Genomic DNA, 13,054 nt, shown 5'->3' on the forward strand with positions numbered 1-13,054 from the left:
AAAGGCAGCATTTAGAGCAATCTGACACCGACCTTTGATATCACGGTGAACGATGCCGTGCTCGTGGAGGACATTTATGGCCGTGGTGATCTGTTTACTGTAAAGCCTGATCACGTGCTCCTGCAGCCCCAGTCTGGAGACCTCCTCCAGGGTTCCTTCGTCACAGTACTCCATGAAGATGTACATCTCCTCCTACAAGAGAGCGCACGCACGTTTACACCGGGCAGCTTCAGCCTGCACCGCACGTTACCTCGGCTGTCTGCGAGCTCCGTACCCGATGCAGCTCCACTCCGAAGTAGCGCACAAGGTTTGGATGTTTGATGCCTTCGAATATTTTCAGCTCGTCAGCAGTCTCTTTGATTGTTTTGTGATCATTTGGCTGGAATCGTATCTATATAAAAAATTAAAAACACGCTTTAACGTCTGCATTTCTATATCTGTGGTTGTTTTTTTTCCCCCCACTTTCTTTTTAAACATTCCTGTGCTACGTACCTCCTTCATAGCCATTAGCTCTCCAGTGTCAACGTTGATGCATGTGTACACTTTTCCATACTGACCTTCGCCTGATGTTAGATAGAAAAATATAAAATTATCGTCTGCAGATGCGCTTAACGGAATGCATCGTAACCAAAACACACATCCACACCTATCTTGTTGCCTCTCTGCCACTTGAAGGTCACCTTGCGGAGCCCGACGTGCATGCCGTCGGACTTTGGCGTGTGACACACTTGACCGATGATGTTCCGCTGCTTCATCATGGCGTAGCGCTCCTCTTCGAACTTTCGAATGGAACGCCGGACGGCCTCCATCGGGCTCTGCCGGGCCGCCGTGTCTGCGAACGGCAAAAACGGCGTTGGCGAAGCGTTGCTTATGTTTTGAGCCGAGGGAATAAAAAAAAAAAAGAAGCAAGCTCACCTTTGGATTGGTTGATGAAGGTGCGGAGCTCCCAGCTTCTGCGTGCAGAGCTGTTCGGATCGGCCTTTGGATATGAAGGCTCTGAAATTATCAGGATTATGTATTTATTTTTTAACAGTTACAGAAGAAAGTTAAGGAGAGCAGGTGAATGACTGCCCTGCACATCAGCAGTGTTCGGTCCCACCTTCTTTGTCCTCGGTGGGGCTCGAGTGGCGGCTCAGTGATTTGAAATTTAATTCTGCTGCAACTGTTGAAAGACGATCGTTCTCGTGGAAACTTGATACCCTGAGAAAACAAGAAGGAAAATCAGCCAACACTTCCCTGTAAAGCTGCACTATTGACCTACAAAGCTAATTTCAGTCAAGGGGGCTTCTCACTCAAAAATCACACACAAAAAAAGGGCTTTATAAGTATTGGTACTATTTACAGCTCAATGCACTCTGGGGCTTCTTTGTATTTAATAACTGAAAAAATTCCATCTTATAAAAACATTTAAAGCCCATTCATCTTTTAAAAAGGTATAAAAAAATGTTAGAACCATGGTTAACTTGAGTAGTCTCTTGCACTTTTTACATTAAATTTACTTTTTTTTTTTTTTAACACTCACCAACTAGGGCTACAGAAAAATCAGGAACAACATGTAATTGCGAAACCATTGCTAAAGATTACAATGACTAACAATTACGATTAATACACATTTTTCTGATTCTTCTCTAACAGTAATATTCCCACCCTTTTTTTGTAAACTACGCCTATGGTGTGCAGCAAGGACAAATACAGATATTGCAACAACTGCGATTTGATACACTGTGCAGCTCTACCATTGACCTACGACAAATTAGAACAATAACTTTTACATTTATTTCGAGAATCAAGAAGTTAATTATAATAATAATAATTATAATAATAATAATAATAATAATAATAATAATAATAATAATAATAATAATACATTTTAAACAGTCCAAACATAGAAACACTATAACTTATGTCCTATACCATAGGTAAAGCTTATAAAGAAAAACTAAAGACGTTAATTTTTGAATAAATGAAAGACAAAAGCGAATCCCACAGGCAGCTTAGCATGCATCAGAGACAGTCACAAAGTTAGATAGCTAGAACAAAAGCCTACAGATTTGATTCCACTCACTAGTACGCCATCAACAATGAAAGCAATCAATCCGCATCAAAGCCAAATTGATGCAGACGTCACTATAAAGCAGAATATTATCTTACTCTTGCTTCTGTAAGATAGTATTTACTTTCATTTCATCCACAACAACCAGTCTTCACATGACCAGTGATCAGGCTGTGTCAAAGTCAATTTTCAGGGGTTTGCCAAATGTTGTATAGAATTTATTGGCTCAAAAAAGGAGAAAAACATTTGATTTTGGGGTTTTATGGAGCTATTTGACAACTTCCTCAGGTTCCATGCATGTGTCTTGTAGCACATGAAGATAAAACCAAAGCCAAACCCAAGGGTATAGCTGTAACATCTGCGATAAAACCAAAACTTCTTAGATGAGAGGTGATTTAGAAGGAAAATGCCGCAATTTAAAACACTTAAAACTGCTTTTAAATGAGTCAAAAGAAATCATAAAAGTTTCAGTATCTGGGAATTACAATCTGCCTGAGCATAGACTAATAATAGAAGCAGAAACTCTGCAGTGTGTTGGTAAAGACTAACTCCTAAATCTGATATTTTCCCATCGTTGACTACAACTTACTAAACACAAACAAGTCGTACTAACACTTTTGTTGTAATTGGGTAACGAAGATTCGAAGCTTAATATTCTAATGTCAAAAACGTTTCATAACAAAGTCAGAGGTTACACAAAAAGGTGTAAAGAGATTTTTAAAAAAGGAAAATATTTCATGCACCGGTTCCCCATGCTGCGAGAAAGAGCGAGACTTTCTTAGGCTACATTACCAAAGGAATACACGTAGAGGCAGTTAGCATCTATTTTGTAACGCTAACCATGCAAATTGCTAATACGCAGAAGATGCTAAAGTCAATTTAAAATCCTAACTAATCATTTTGTCTTTGTTTTAAATGAGCAATAAGTAATAATGACACCTAGTTGCTCAACAGCCTGCCGCTAACCACAATCTAATGTGGCGTTTCTAACCGGTCCATTGCTGGTGTCAAACCACACTGTATTTTTACTAACAGAGGACATGTATATGATGTTGTATTCTGTTCCATGTCTGGTCTGCTTCTCTTATTGGCTTCCATGTTTGCAGGCTGCAGCTCTTTTGCCAAGATAAAATACCAAATGCTGTGTTCTGTTTGGGGAACCCTGAGAACTCTCATATGATATGAGAAAAACTGGCAGTAGACGTCTTACTTATTGCTCCTTTAGAATATTAATAAAACTAATTTTAATGGCAAAATCGCTATCATGCACCCACAATGTCACCTCTGTTCCTAAAATAAATGACTAATGACCGCGAGACGCAGGAAGGGTAGAAAAAAATATTGATTACTGTTTCTATTGTGATCAGTATCTGCAGGTCAAGGCTATAGTCCTCATTACTACGTCATTAACTTTAAGGCTAGGCCTGGGCGATACACCGAAAATTTACCGACACCGAAACTTACAACAATAACCAACATAATTTTGCCCAAGTCGGTATTTACGCTACCTAAAAAAAAAATTAAAGGAATAGTCGTTTGTCTATGCAAAAGTAGTCCATGTTCATGTCCCTTTAAGACGCTGCACATTCTTAAGTGCGGTCTGAAATCACGTGATTCCACCTCATTCAGTCTGAAACGACAAGCAAAAGAGACGGTGAGGTTGAGAAAATGGAAATCTTTAAATGCTGAAGCGGTGGCGGTAGAACCGGTCGAGGAGGAAGAGGAGCAGCTGTTAAACACGTTGCGGCCACATCTGATCTCTGGCTCAGTCGTACGATGGAGCCTACATTAGTCTGACTGTAACACTGCATTAATGACGGATAGAGAGTGCATACCAGAGCGCTCAAGACGGCATATTTAGCAGCCGATACCGGGAAGATGGTCGGACAAAGTTTAAGCACGATCCCTGTACGCATGGGACATGAAGAAAGAGGTCCTTGTCGCTATTACTACTGACAACAGCGCAAACATGGTTAAAGCTGCCGAGCTCAATCGATGGAACTGAGTGCAGCGTTTTGGAACCTACAAGGAAATATGTTTAGTTGGGATTTGCATCTTTTAAGATATTTAGCTATGATTGACCAGGTGAATTATACCATTACGCATCAATATACCTAACTGCTTGTGAAGTAGCGCACACGCTGGGGTGGGATGCCGGTGCCGCCCATTTATTGTTATCGTGATGAACTGCTAAATATATCGAGATACTGATTTTAGGCCGTATCAGCCAGCCCTATCCAAGGCACTAAAGAAAGTGTCGTCAATCCACCAACAGAGTAAAAAATCAAAACATGAGTCATTTGCTCCATCAGTTGGGAGAACTTGTACATGGGCTCTGGTCTGGCTCTGAAACTATCACCGTGTGGCTTAGGGGCGGGGCTACCTGACGTCACCGGGGCTGCTGCTGGCTTTCATGGGGCTGTGTTCCCCTGGGCCCTGAGGGATGGGCCGAGGGCCGTTGGGGAACAGCTGGTTCCGAAGATCGCAGGGGAGGCTTCGAGAGCTGTGTGGTGGGAAAAAAGCAAACTGAGGAGCGCCGCCTTGGGTAGGGGAAGCAGTTTGTATTAGGATGTGCGTTGATGTTCATGTGTGTGACTGGGTGACTGGTTGTGGGTTGGACGGACACACTCACTCGCTCACACTATTCGCGTGTGAGGAAAGGAGAGCAGACAGGGTCAGAAAATGTGCAAAGAAGAGCTTAAAAGTGCTTCTTTTAGAAGCAGTGCTATGAGAATATAGGAAGCAAAGCCATGCGCACCGAGCCACACAGATTGTACCAAGCAACCTAAATAGCAGGAACCTACCTGAAACCTTCAGCGTTAGCGAGGAACAAATTGGGGTTTGACGGGTCACTGTGGCAGCGGATAGGAGGGGGGCCCTTCACAGGCCGGGGGCTGTTCCTGGGCGCTGAAAAATAATATAATCCCACCCATTACATAATAAAAATAACATCTCGGACAAAACAATATATTGAGCATTTTATGTATTGAATAACAATTATAAGCTATAATTGATTTTCATTAACCAGACATTTGTAGCATTTAACTTCAGGATGCAGCCAAACCTTAACTATAACGCAATGAGATATTTGTAGACGTGACGTAGCGGTGACATTGATGCTGCTATTTCATCGGTGTTGTCCGATCTACCAATTATTAATTCTTTAAAAGAACACCAGAGAATGGCTTTGAAGGCTTTTCTTAATGGAAACGATGGCAAGAGCTTGTAGCACCATGGTAAAGGTGACGGACAAGTGTGTTTTCCAATCGTATCCAAGTATTTTTGATAAGGCCCCTCCTTCTGAAATACATCTCCAGTAGAGCAATCCCAGATGGATGTTTTGCTGAACCAAATCCATCTGGCGAGAGTCACGATACCAAAGTCTGCATTTGAGTAAAATCCCTTGGATAGATGTTATCCTATGTGCCAGAAAATTAACGAGAATGTAAAATGTGTGGTTATTAGAAGACAAATACTGTGATGTAGTTCACAGTTTCAATTATAAGAAGACTTCAACTTGTCTGTGATGATAACTTTGCCGTACTTAGAAAGTTTTCGTCTGCAGAGCAATGTAGTCATGGGCTATGGATGTTTGGGTACAAATCTGTGCGGGTCATGAAGTTGACTTTGGGCACATGTATCTGGTATCAACCCAATTAAACATTTAAAGATGACTCCCTGAGGAAAATCAAGGACATCTACCCTGTCACCGTGGACACAAGGCTTCCTCAAAATATTCAAGCAGTGATAAAAGCCAGAAGAGGTTCGACAAAGTGATGTCTTTTTAATCCGGATACCATATTTTTCTCAACATTGAGTGATTCCACATTTTTTTTCCTCAACATCACTTTTCTTTTTAATTTATTCCCCTCTATATTTTAAATCCCAAAATGTTTAGCTGTTAAAAGTTTTGCCATCAGAGTTTTCTTTTGATTAAAAGTAAAATAAGTGACTAAACATCCTACAAGAACCTTGTTTTATAATGCACTTTTCTTTTTCCACTTCACTCTGCTGCGCAGTTTTAATTAGGGATGCAGTTAAGAAAATTTGGGCCGATATCTATATCCCATATGAATATTGACATTATGGCCAATAGCGGATTAATGGACCCATCCATCCATCCATCCCTAAATTTCCCACAATCCTATGCTGCATCACTGTCACATGCCCAGACAAATACCACATGGCCAGCCCCAGCTATAGCCCCAGCAACAACATAGAAATAATCTTCGGCTGTTAATATTGACCGTTTTACTTATTGGACAAATACAGATATAAAAAAAAAAAAAAATCAGACTAACATCAGCTGCTACCGATGTTAATGCACATACATCATTCATCCCGGGTTTAAACAACTAAACTAACAAAACTTCTGTCGTTTATGTTCCCATGATGGCAAACCTGCAGCAGAAAAGAAATATAACCAACCTTAGAGCAAGAGTTTATACCACAAGAGATCATCTTACCGATGTACAGGCCAGTAACGGGGCTATGAGGCTTTCCAATCACATGCCCAATACATTCATTCATCAAAGCTTGCAAGTTCTGCAGGAAAAGCATACAACTAACATAATTATCACAATCTAAACACAACCTTTCTGCAAGCTGCAGATAAAAAGAAAAAAAAAGAACAAAGTGGTTGGGTAATCTCACCAGGAAGTCATCCTCTGGTAATGCAGATATGAATCCAGGTTCAATCGCCTGAAGAAAGTCAAATCCCTGAGTCGCCCACCTGTAGAAGTAAAACCCCGAGGTCAATCTGTGTGATTTAAAAACTCGACAATAAACAAAGGATGAACCTGTGGACAGGAGAGGAAGAGTGGCACAGAGGCAAGTTGGAATGATGGCAGAATCCTAGACCCAGAGTGGCAGTCTTTATAAATGTATCTAATTTTTGTCTGCACCGTTGTTGAGAAACGGCACCAAAAAGCCCTAAAAACTAATAAAAATACATCAGCTGACTGATAAAGGGTTCCCTCTATCAAGTTCTGCGTGTTCTGCATACTATTAAGTACAGCATTAAAGTAGCAGTAGTCAGAAAAGGGGAATAAAGATATTAAATATATAATAAATGCAGTTTAAGTATAAAAACTGAAACCTATTTAGGAGAATTAATTAAAAAGCATTTCAACTGCAATTTGTTATCCAACTATTTATTATTAAAAGCTAAATGGTGATCAAAAGTGAAACAAAAAATAAAAATGCTGTTTTTGATATTTAAATTTTTTTTATTCTCTATGGCTGGAGTTGGAGGCAGTTCTTAAGTTCCAGAAAATAAAAATAAATTAAAATTAAATTAACCAGAAAATCAACTAAGAGTCAAGATATTACATCCCTGATCAAGTCTCATCAAAAAGTCTCCTTTGGATCCTCCATTTATTTATTCTGAATCATTGTAAAAGATTGCAGTGAAATGAAAGATTAACTTTATAAAATTCCCATTATTGTAAGCTTAATTTGGTAATGAAGAAACATTTTGAGCAAGGGTGGTTTATAAAAGATTATAATTCTACCAACTCCTTAGCACATTTATCACTCGCTATTTACTGTCACGTTTTATTGAACTTGACAACGCTCAATAAATAATGAAATCAAAATTAAAAATGCAGTTTTCAACAAAAAGCTGTTTGCGGAGGCAGGATCCACACCAACAGATGTCCGTTTGCTAGCAGTAGTGCCAGAAAACGAGACGTTCATCGAGTGTTTGAAGGACGATCCCTTACCGATGTCGGACATTTTTAAAAGACTAAAGTGTTTAGTTGCAAATTGTCTTTATGCTTTTTGATTAACATGCAGCTCTTTGCAGCACACTGACCAACTTAAAATCTGCGACAACTGACATCAGACTGAACAGTGACCTGGTGTTATCCCAGACTAATCTGACTTTTTATTAAAGTGTTTATTCTGCTTTCATCTTAAATTAGGCGGGACACAAATGAGGCCAGCTCCGGTCTCCACGAGCCTGCACCCAGCTCCTATTAAAGCAGTTCTTTCTTCTGGGCCAAATCACAGTGCCTGCACATTAAAAGTACCTCTGATATGGCTTCACTTTAACTAATGAACTTTCTTTAACCCTAAAATCATTTCCTTATAGGAAAAAAAAAGATATAATATTGTCACGCTCCTCCAGAGTGACTTTCTGCACTGCTAAAACAGAAATAAAAACAAGTACGATTTTCTTGAAATGAGTGTATTTTTACTTGATTTGAGCAGCCAAATAAGATCATCTGCCAATGGAATAAGATATTTGCACCTAAAATAGGAACAACTTATCTCCACGATTTTATTTCAAGTGCAATATATCTAATTATCTTATTTCAGGTGTCAAAATACTCATTCCATTGGCATATCACCTCATTTACCTGCTCAAATCAAGGACAAATACACCAATTTCAAGACAAATTTACTTATTTTAGTTCCGTTTTTGCAGTGAGGGCATTTTCTTTTTATTTCTAATCATCCACCCATCACTCCTCTTGGTCTCTAACAGATGCTTAGATCTCACCTGGGCTTGGTGCCCCTTCCGCTCTCACATTTGGTCAGAACGTAGGTCATCCACTTGCGTGCAAAAGCTATGTAGCGCTCCCCGATTCTCTGCCGGAACTCTCCTGACATTAAGCGGACCACTTCCTTGTGGTACTGTATTAAAAAGAAAAAAAGAAAAAGAAAAAGTGAAGGAATGAAAATACAGAGCAAACAGCTGGCACGTTTAGGATCGCGCTGTCAAAAAGGTTCTTACCTCGAAGGCAAAATTATAGCCCTGTATCATTGCTTCCCTGTAGTACTGATGCAGAGTGGTGGACTCGGATTCCTCCACCTCTGCCTCGAACTCCGTGGTGAACATGTACTCCACTTGGTCGATGGCTGTGCTTATTTTGATGCATAGCTGCAGGGCTTTGTTCTGCAAAAACAGCCGTAAAAAAAGGAAGGAGGATTTTAAGACGAGCGAACGCCGTTATTACCATCCCTTCACTGTTTTAATGACGCAAACATTCATAACGACCGATCAAAGCTTTGAAACATATCAATTACGACACCCTGTGTTATAACGCTGAGTGCTGCAGCTTTAAAAGCAGGTATTTCCTCTACAATAGTCTCACTATACGGATATAGAAAGGACATTTGAGGTAAATCAGAACAGCTGCAGTTAAAAAAAAAAACATGTGAAAGTAGGTCACTGATGCACAGCTGCCTCTGCAACAAAAGAGAGCTTATGGCACGCACCTTGAGATCTTCCAGAGCGCTGGCGATGAGAGGCTGACTGGATGTTTGCTCCCGGCTAAGGGTAAGCACGTCCTCCATGGACTGCTGGAAAGCCTTTCGCTGGGCCACCAGGTGAGCCGACTGCATCACAATCAACAGCAAGTTCTCCACCTGAAACCGCAACAAGGCAGCGGAAAGCATGTGAGCATCACACACACACACACCGACGCAGACAGTTCTGGCCGGAGTCTCTTTTCGGTACCTTCATAGCTCTTATAGTGTCCACGGCTTCCATCTGCGGGACCAGCTTGAGGAGCTCGCCGTCCCACCGGGCCCAGTCAGAATCCGTGGCCGAGTCCCCCGCGCCGTGTTTGCTCATGAGCAGGTAGGCGTCGTCCTCGGCCATTTCGTCGGGCTCCTTGGAGCAGTCTTTGCCAGCGGCAGCGTTGAGGAGCTGCAGGATGAGGGGCCGCTGATCCTTCAGGCCGCAAGGCACAAAAACTTGGAGCTCTTCCAAGCCTGGTATCTGAACCTGGGAGGAGAGGGGGGGGGGGGAAACAGATAAGAGTTACATAAATGAAAATATATATATATATATACGTGCAACATTAACTAGAAAAACCAAGACAGAGGCCCACCTTGACATAGTTTTTCATTTTTAGTGCTTCCAGGAGACAAGGCACCCCACTGGTGATGCTAAACTCCGCAGCGACTTCCAAATCCTGTAGCGAGGTTAAACAAAGTGTCAGAACATACAGTTCAGGTTATTTAGTGAGCAAAACAAAAACTAGTATATAGATCAACTGAAAACTAGAGCAACATGGCTTGCTGTTCAGCAAAATAAAACCTTTCTCACCTTGCGGAGCATTTTGGCAAAGCCCAGAGCCTTGGACGCTCGTTCCCTGGCCTCGTGGAACAGCTCTTTTAAGGAACGACTGGTTTCAATAACTGAGCGCCTAACAATAAGAAAGAAGCAAAGGGAGAAAAAAGGAAGCAAAGAAAGTTGAGCCCGGGTTGAATCTTACAAAAAAAATTTTTTTTTTTTTTAATTGAGCGAATGTGTTGCCGCCCTAACCTGATCTCGTCTGAGGCCGTGCTGTCATCTGCACTTTCCCAGAATTCATTGCCACTTTTCTGCAAACCAGCATCAAGAAACTCTCCAGTGGACTCCAGCAGCATCCCAGCAATGTTGCTGTAAAGAAATGAGCAACGCTGTTGTTCTGTTGGTTGACCAACTCCTAAAACAACCTCAGTTTTACGTTCTAATTATGGGTTTTGTTGGCTTAAAGTTCAGATCTTTACGGTCATATTCCCACCCCCTCAACCTTCTCACACTCTGTCTCGTTGCAGCCACAAACAAAATATTTTACTGGAGTTTTATCTGACAGACCACCAGTAAACGGCACATAATGTATCCAGTGAGAGAAATATTACATTTGTATTTTTACAAACAAAAATCTGAAGAGTATAGAGTGAAATTTTCCAGTGTTTTAAGATGTCATTTAGCAATCTAGACTATAAAATTGTCTAAAAAATGTTCCCATTCTTTTTAGCAAAATATCTAAAGCCCATTTAGATTAAATAAAAAAAAAAATCATCTGAACATCAGTTTTCAAGTCTTGCCACAAATCCTAGACTTAACCTTGGTCTGGACTTTCACTTGGTCATCCTATCCCACGAACATAAATGAACTTTGAGCCAAACCAATCCATTGTTGCTCCGGCTGTATGTTCACGGTCAATGTCCTGCAGAAATGTGAACCTCTTCCTCTCAAGGCTTTTGAAACCTCCAACAGATTTTCTTCAATCCATCTCATCAACTTTGAGCAGATTTCCTGCTCCACAAATAATAACCGCCATGTTTCACTGTGCAGAAGGTGTGGAGGAAGCTGTTCAGGGAGTATCAGACTATATCCACATAAAATACAGTAAAGTTTATATTTGGAAAGTGTCAAAATGTGGAGAAAGTCCAGGAAGTATGAAATAGTTTTGCAAGGCACTTCAACTTCTGTGACTAAAACCAAAAAGAGGTCGTCCAATTTTATTGTACAGATTTGTACTTTATTTCAGTTCAAAATCTCATTCTTTTGAAGACCCAATGTTCATTATACTGACTGATTTTTGTGCACTTTCCTAATGTAAAATTACATGTTGTAGAAGTCAGGGGTTAATTTTGATATTCTCCAAGCGGGAAAAAAAAAAACTATAAAATGCTCTAAAAATAGTAGAGAGCAGAAAGCAACACGTGAAAATGATGCAGTGTGCAGGTTAGCTTAAGTCTCGGGTGCCAACAAATACTGAAAGTTAAAGTGAAATGGGAAAAATATTCTCTTTCATGGCCAGCAGGTGGTGTGGACCTAAAAAAAAAAAAAAAGAAGTAGCCCAACTTGTTTGGGGAAAATGACCTTGTTACTTTAATCGTTTCCAGTTTTGTGACCAGATTTAAGTATTAGTTTGACAACATGATTCTACATCTCTGCCCGTTAACTTTGCGCTGTCAAACATAATTGGTTTTATTTCTAGCAGCCCCTACTAATACTATGCTTCTACTGATCTCCTTTAAAAAAAAAAAGAAAAAGAAAAAAAGAAAAAAAACAAGCTGACAGAAATGTTTAAGTGAAAATATTGCCAGAAAACTCTTCTCAGTTGGTAATGAAAAGTTGTTTTTCATTACCGTCACAGGTTGGATAACGCTCTCGTTTCCTTGTCAGCAGGTTCAATGCGTGTCATACAGTTAAGGATGTCGATGCATATGAGCTGAAACCTGAGCACGTTTCACCTGAACTCACCAGAAAAGTTCGCCAGACTGTTCTTCCCCACCGCGGATGTAAGGAGTGATGACCTTTGTGAATTGCCATTCCTCCTCTAACAGGTTCTTTAAGCTGTGGGAGGCCTGAGGCAGCTGCTGCAGCATCCTGATCCAGCTACGCATATATTCAAAATAAACCTAGGGAAACAACAGATGGCACACGGCCACTTGGTTAATATGCATGCACGAGTACCACCTCAGTTTGACAGTAATTCTACATTAAATCTAACACCCCTTTTTTTTTTTTTTTTATCCCCTGGCAGCAGGGGAAGGAAAGATTAGAAGACGCACCACCAGCATCTTGTGTAGATCTTCTTCAAAGTCGTCTATGTTGGCATTGGTCTGCAGGCCCTGGGCGTCGTTCACCACGCCGCGCAGCATGAACTGATAATACTGCTTCATCAGAAGGCCTCCTTTCAGGACCTCCTTACACTCTCGCACCAGCTGCTTGATGCTGAGCAGCGAGGGGTCCCCGGCGGGCCTCTGTTCCAGTCGCAGTTTAAGGCATTCGTGAATGACGTTCAGGAGGACCCTGCACAGCACGAGGAACGCCGGTCGGAAGGACGGCAGGTCCATGTCCCGCAGGTCCTCCCAGGAGACCTGGTCGGCTCCCAGCTCCGGATCGGTGGCGCCGGTGCAGGATATGTGGCGGGACAGCTCCGGCAGGTAGTCGCTGTACAGCATGTGGTCTGGGAGGTCTGCAAACTGCGTGTGGAATAAGAGACAAACCTGTTTCTCCTGCTGCCGGACATATAACCTCTCATATAAGATAATAATCCATAGCAATTATTAAGATATTAACTCTTATTTTCTTTCCTTTCCCTCCATTGGTGCTAATCATTCTTATCCAATAGTTAATTCCCTGTTGTAATTTTGCTGCATTTAACCTTACAGGCTAAAATCAGGTTTATATTATTCCTAAAAGTAAACATAAAATCAACTTTCCAAGAAGTGCAGTTTCTTATGATGTTATGCTTTTAAGCACAACAA

The 13,054-nt window shown here is 41.0% G+C and overlaps 1 protein-coding gene across 4 annotated transcripts in view; it reads right to left on the bottom strand.

The window, feature by feature from the left end:
* map3k4 (mitogen-activated protein kinase kinase kinase 4) overlaps positions 1 to 13,054 on the bottom strand; it is a 37,074-nt gene that overhangs the window by 5,483 nt on the left and 18,537 nt on the right. For 3 of the 4 annotated variants that reach the window (XM_012859268.3, XM_012859267.3, XM_012859270.3), the window contains exons 4-22: positions 12,356 to 12,769; positions 12,045 to 12,202; positions 10,332 to 10,448; positions 10,113 to 10,212; positions 9,895 to 9,978; positions 9,519 to 9,788; positions 9,278 to 9,427; positions 8,793 to 8,954; positions 8,559 to 8,692; positions 6,707 to 6,785; positions 6,520 to 6,598; positions 4,858 to 4,960; positions 4,437 to 4,556; positions 1,100 to 1,200; positions 916 to 996; positions 647 to 832; positions 493 to 563; positions 275 to 391; positions 33 to 192 (exon numbers count right to left, since the gene is read on the bottom strand). In XM_012859268.3, coding sequence (XP_012714722.2) covers positions 33 to 192; positions 275 to 391; positions 493 to 563; positions 647 to 832; positions 916 to 996; positions 1,100 to 1,200; positions 4,437 to 4,556; positions 4,858 to 4,960; positions 6,520 to 6,598; positions 6,707 to 6,785; positions 8,559 to 8,692; positions 8,793 to 8,954; positions 9,278 to 9,427; positions 9,519 to 9,788; positions 9,895 to 9,978; positions 10,113 to 10,212; positions 10,332 to 10,448; positions 12,045 to 12,202; positions 12,356 to 12,769 — 2,686 coding nt within the window. The remainder of the gene's footprint in view (positions 1 to 32; positions 193 to 274; positions 392 to 492; positions 564 to 646; positions 833 to 915; positions 997 to 1,099; positions 1,201 to 4,436; positions 4,557 to 4,857; positions 4,961 to 6,519; positions 6,599 to 6,706; positions 6,786 to 8,558; positions 8,693 to 8,792; positions 8,955 to 9,277; positions 9,428 to 9,518; positions 9,789 to 9,894; positions 9,979 to 10,112; positions 10,213 to 10,331; positions 10,449 to 12,044; positions 12,203 to 12,355; positions 12,770 to 13,054) is intronic. The other variant, XM_012859269.3, reaches the window with a different exon arrangement.

This window comes from Fundulus heteroclitus, chromosome 22 (genome assembly GCF_011125445.2).
Source record: "Fundulus heteroclitus isolate FHET01 chromosome 22, MU-UCD_Fhet_4.1, whole genome shotgun sequence".
In the NCBI taxonomy this organism is placed as follows: domain Eukaryota; kingdom Metazoa; phylum Chordata; class Actinopteri; order Cyprinodontiformes; family Fundulidae; genus Fundulus; species Fundulus heteroclitus.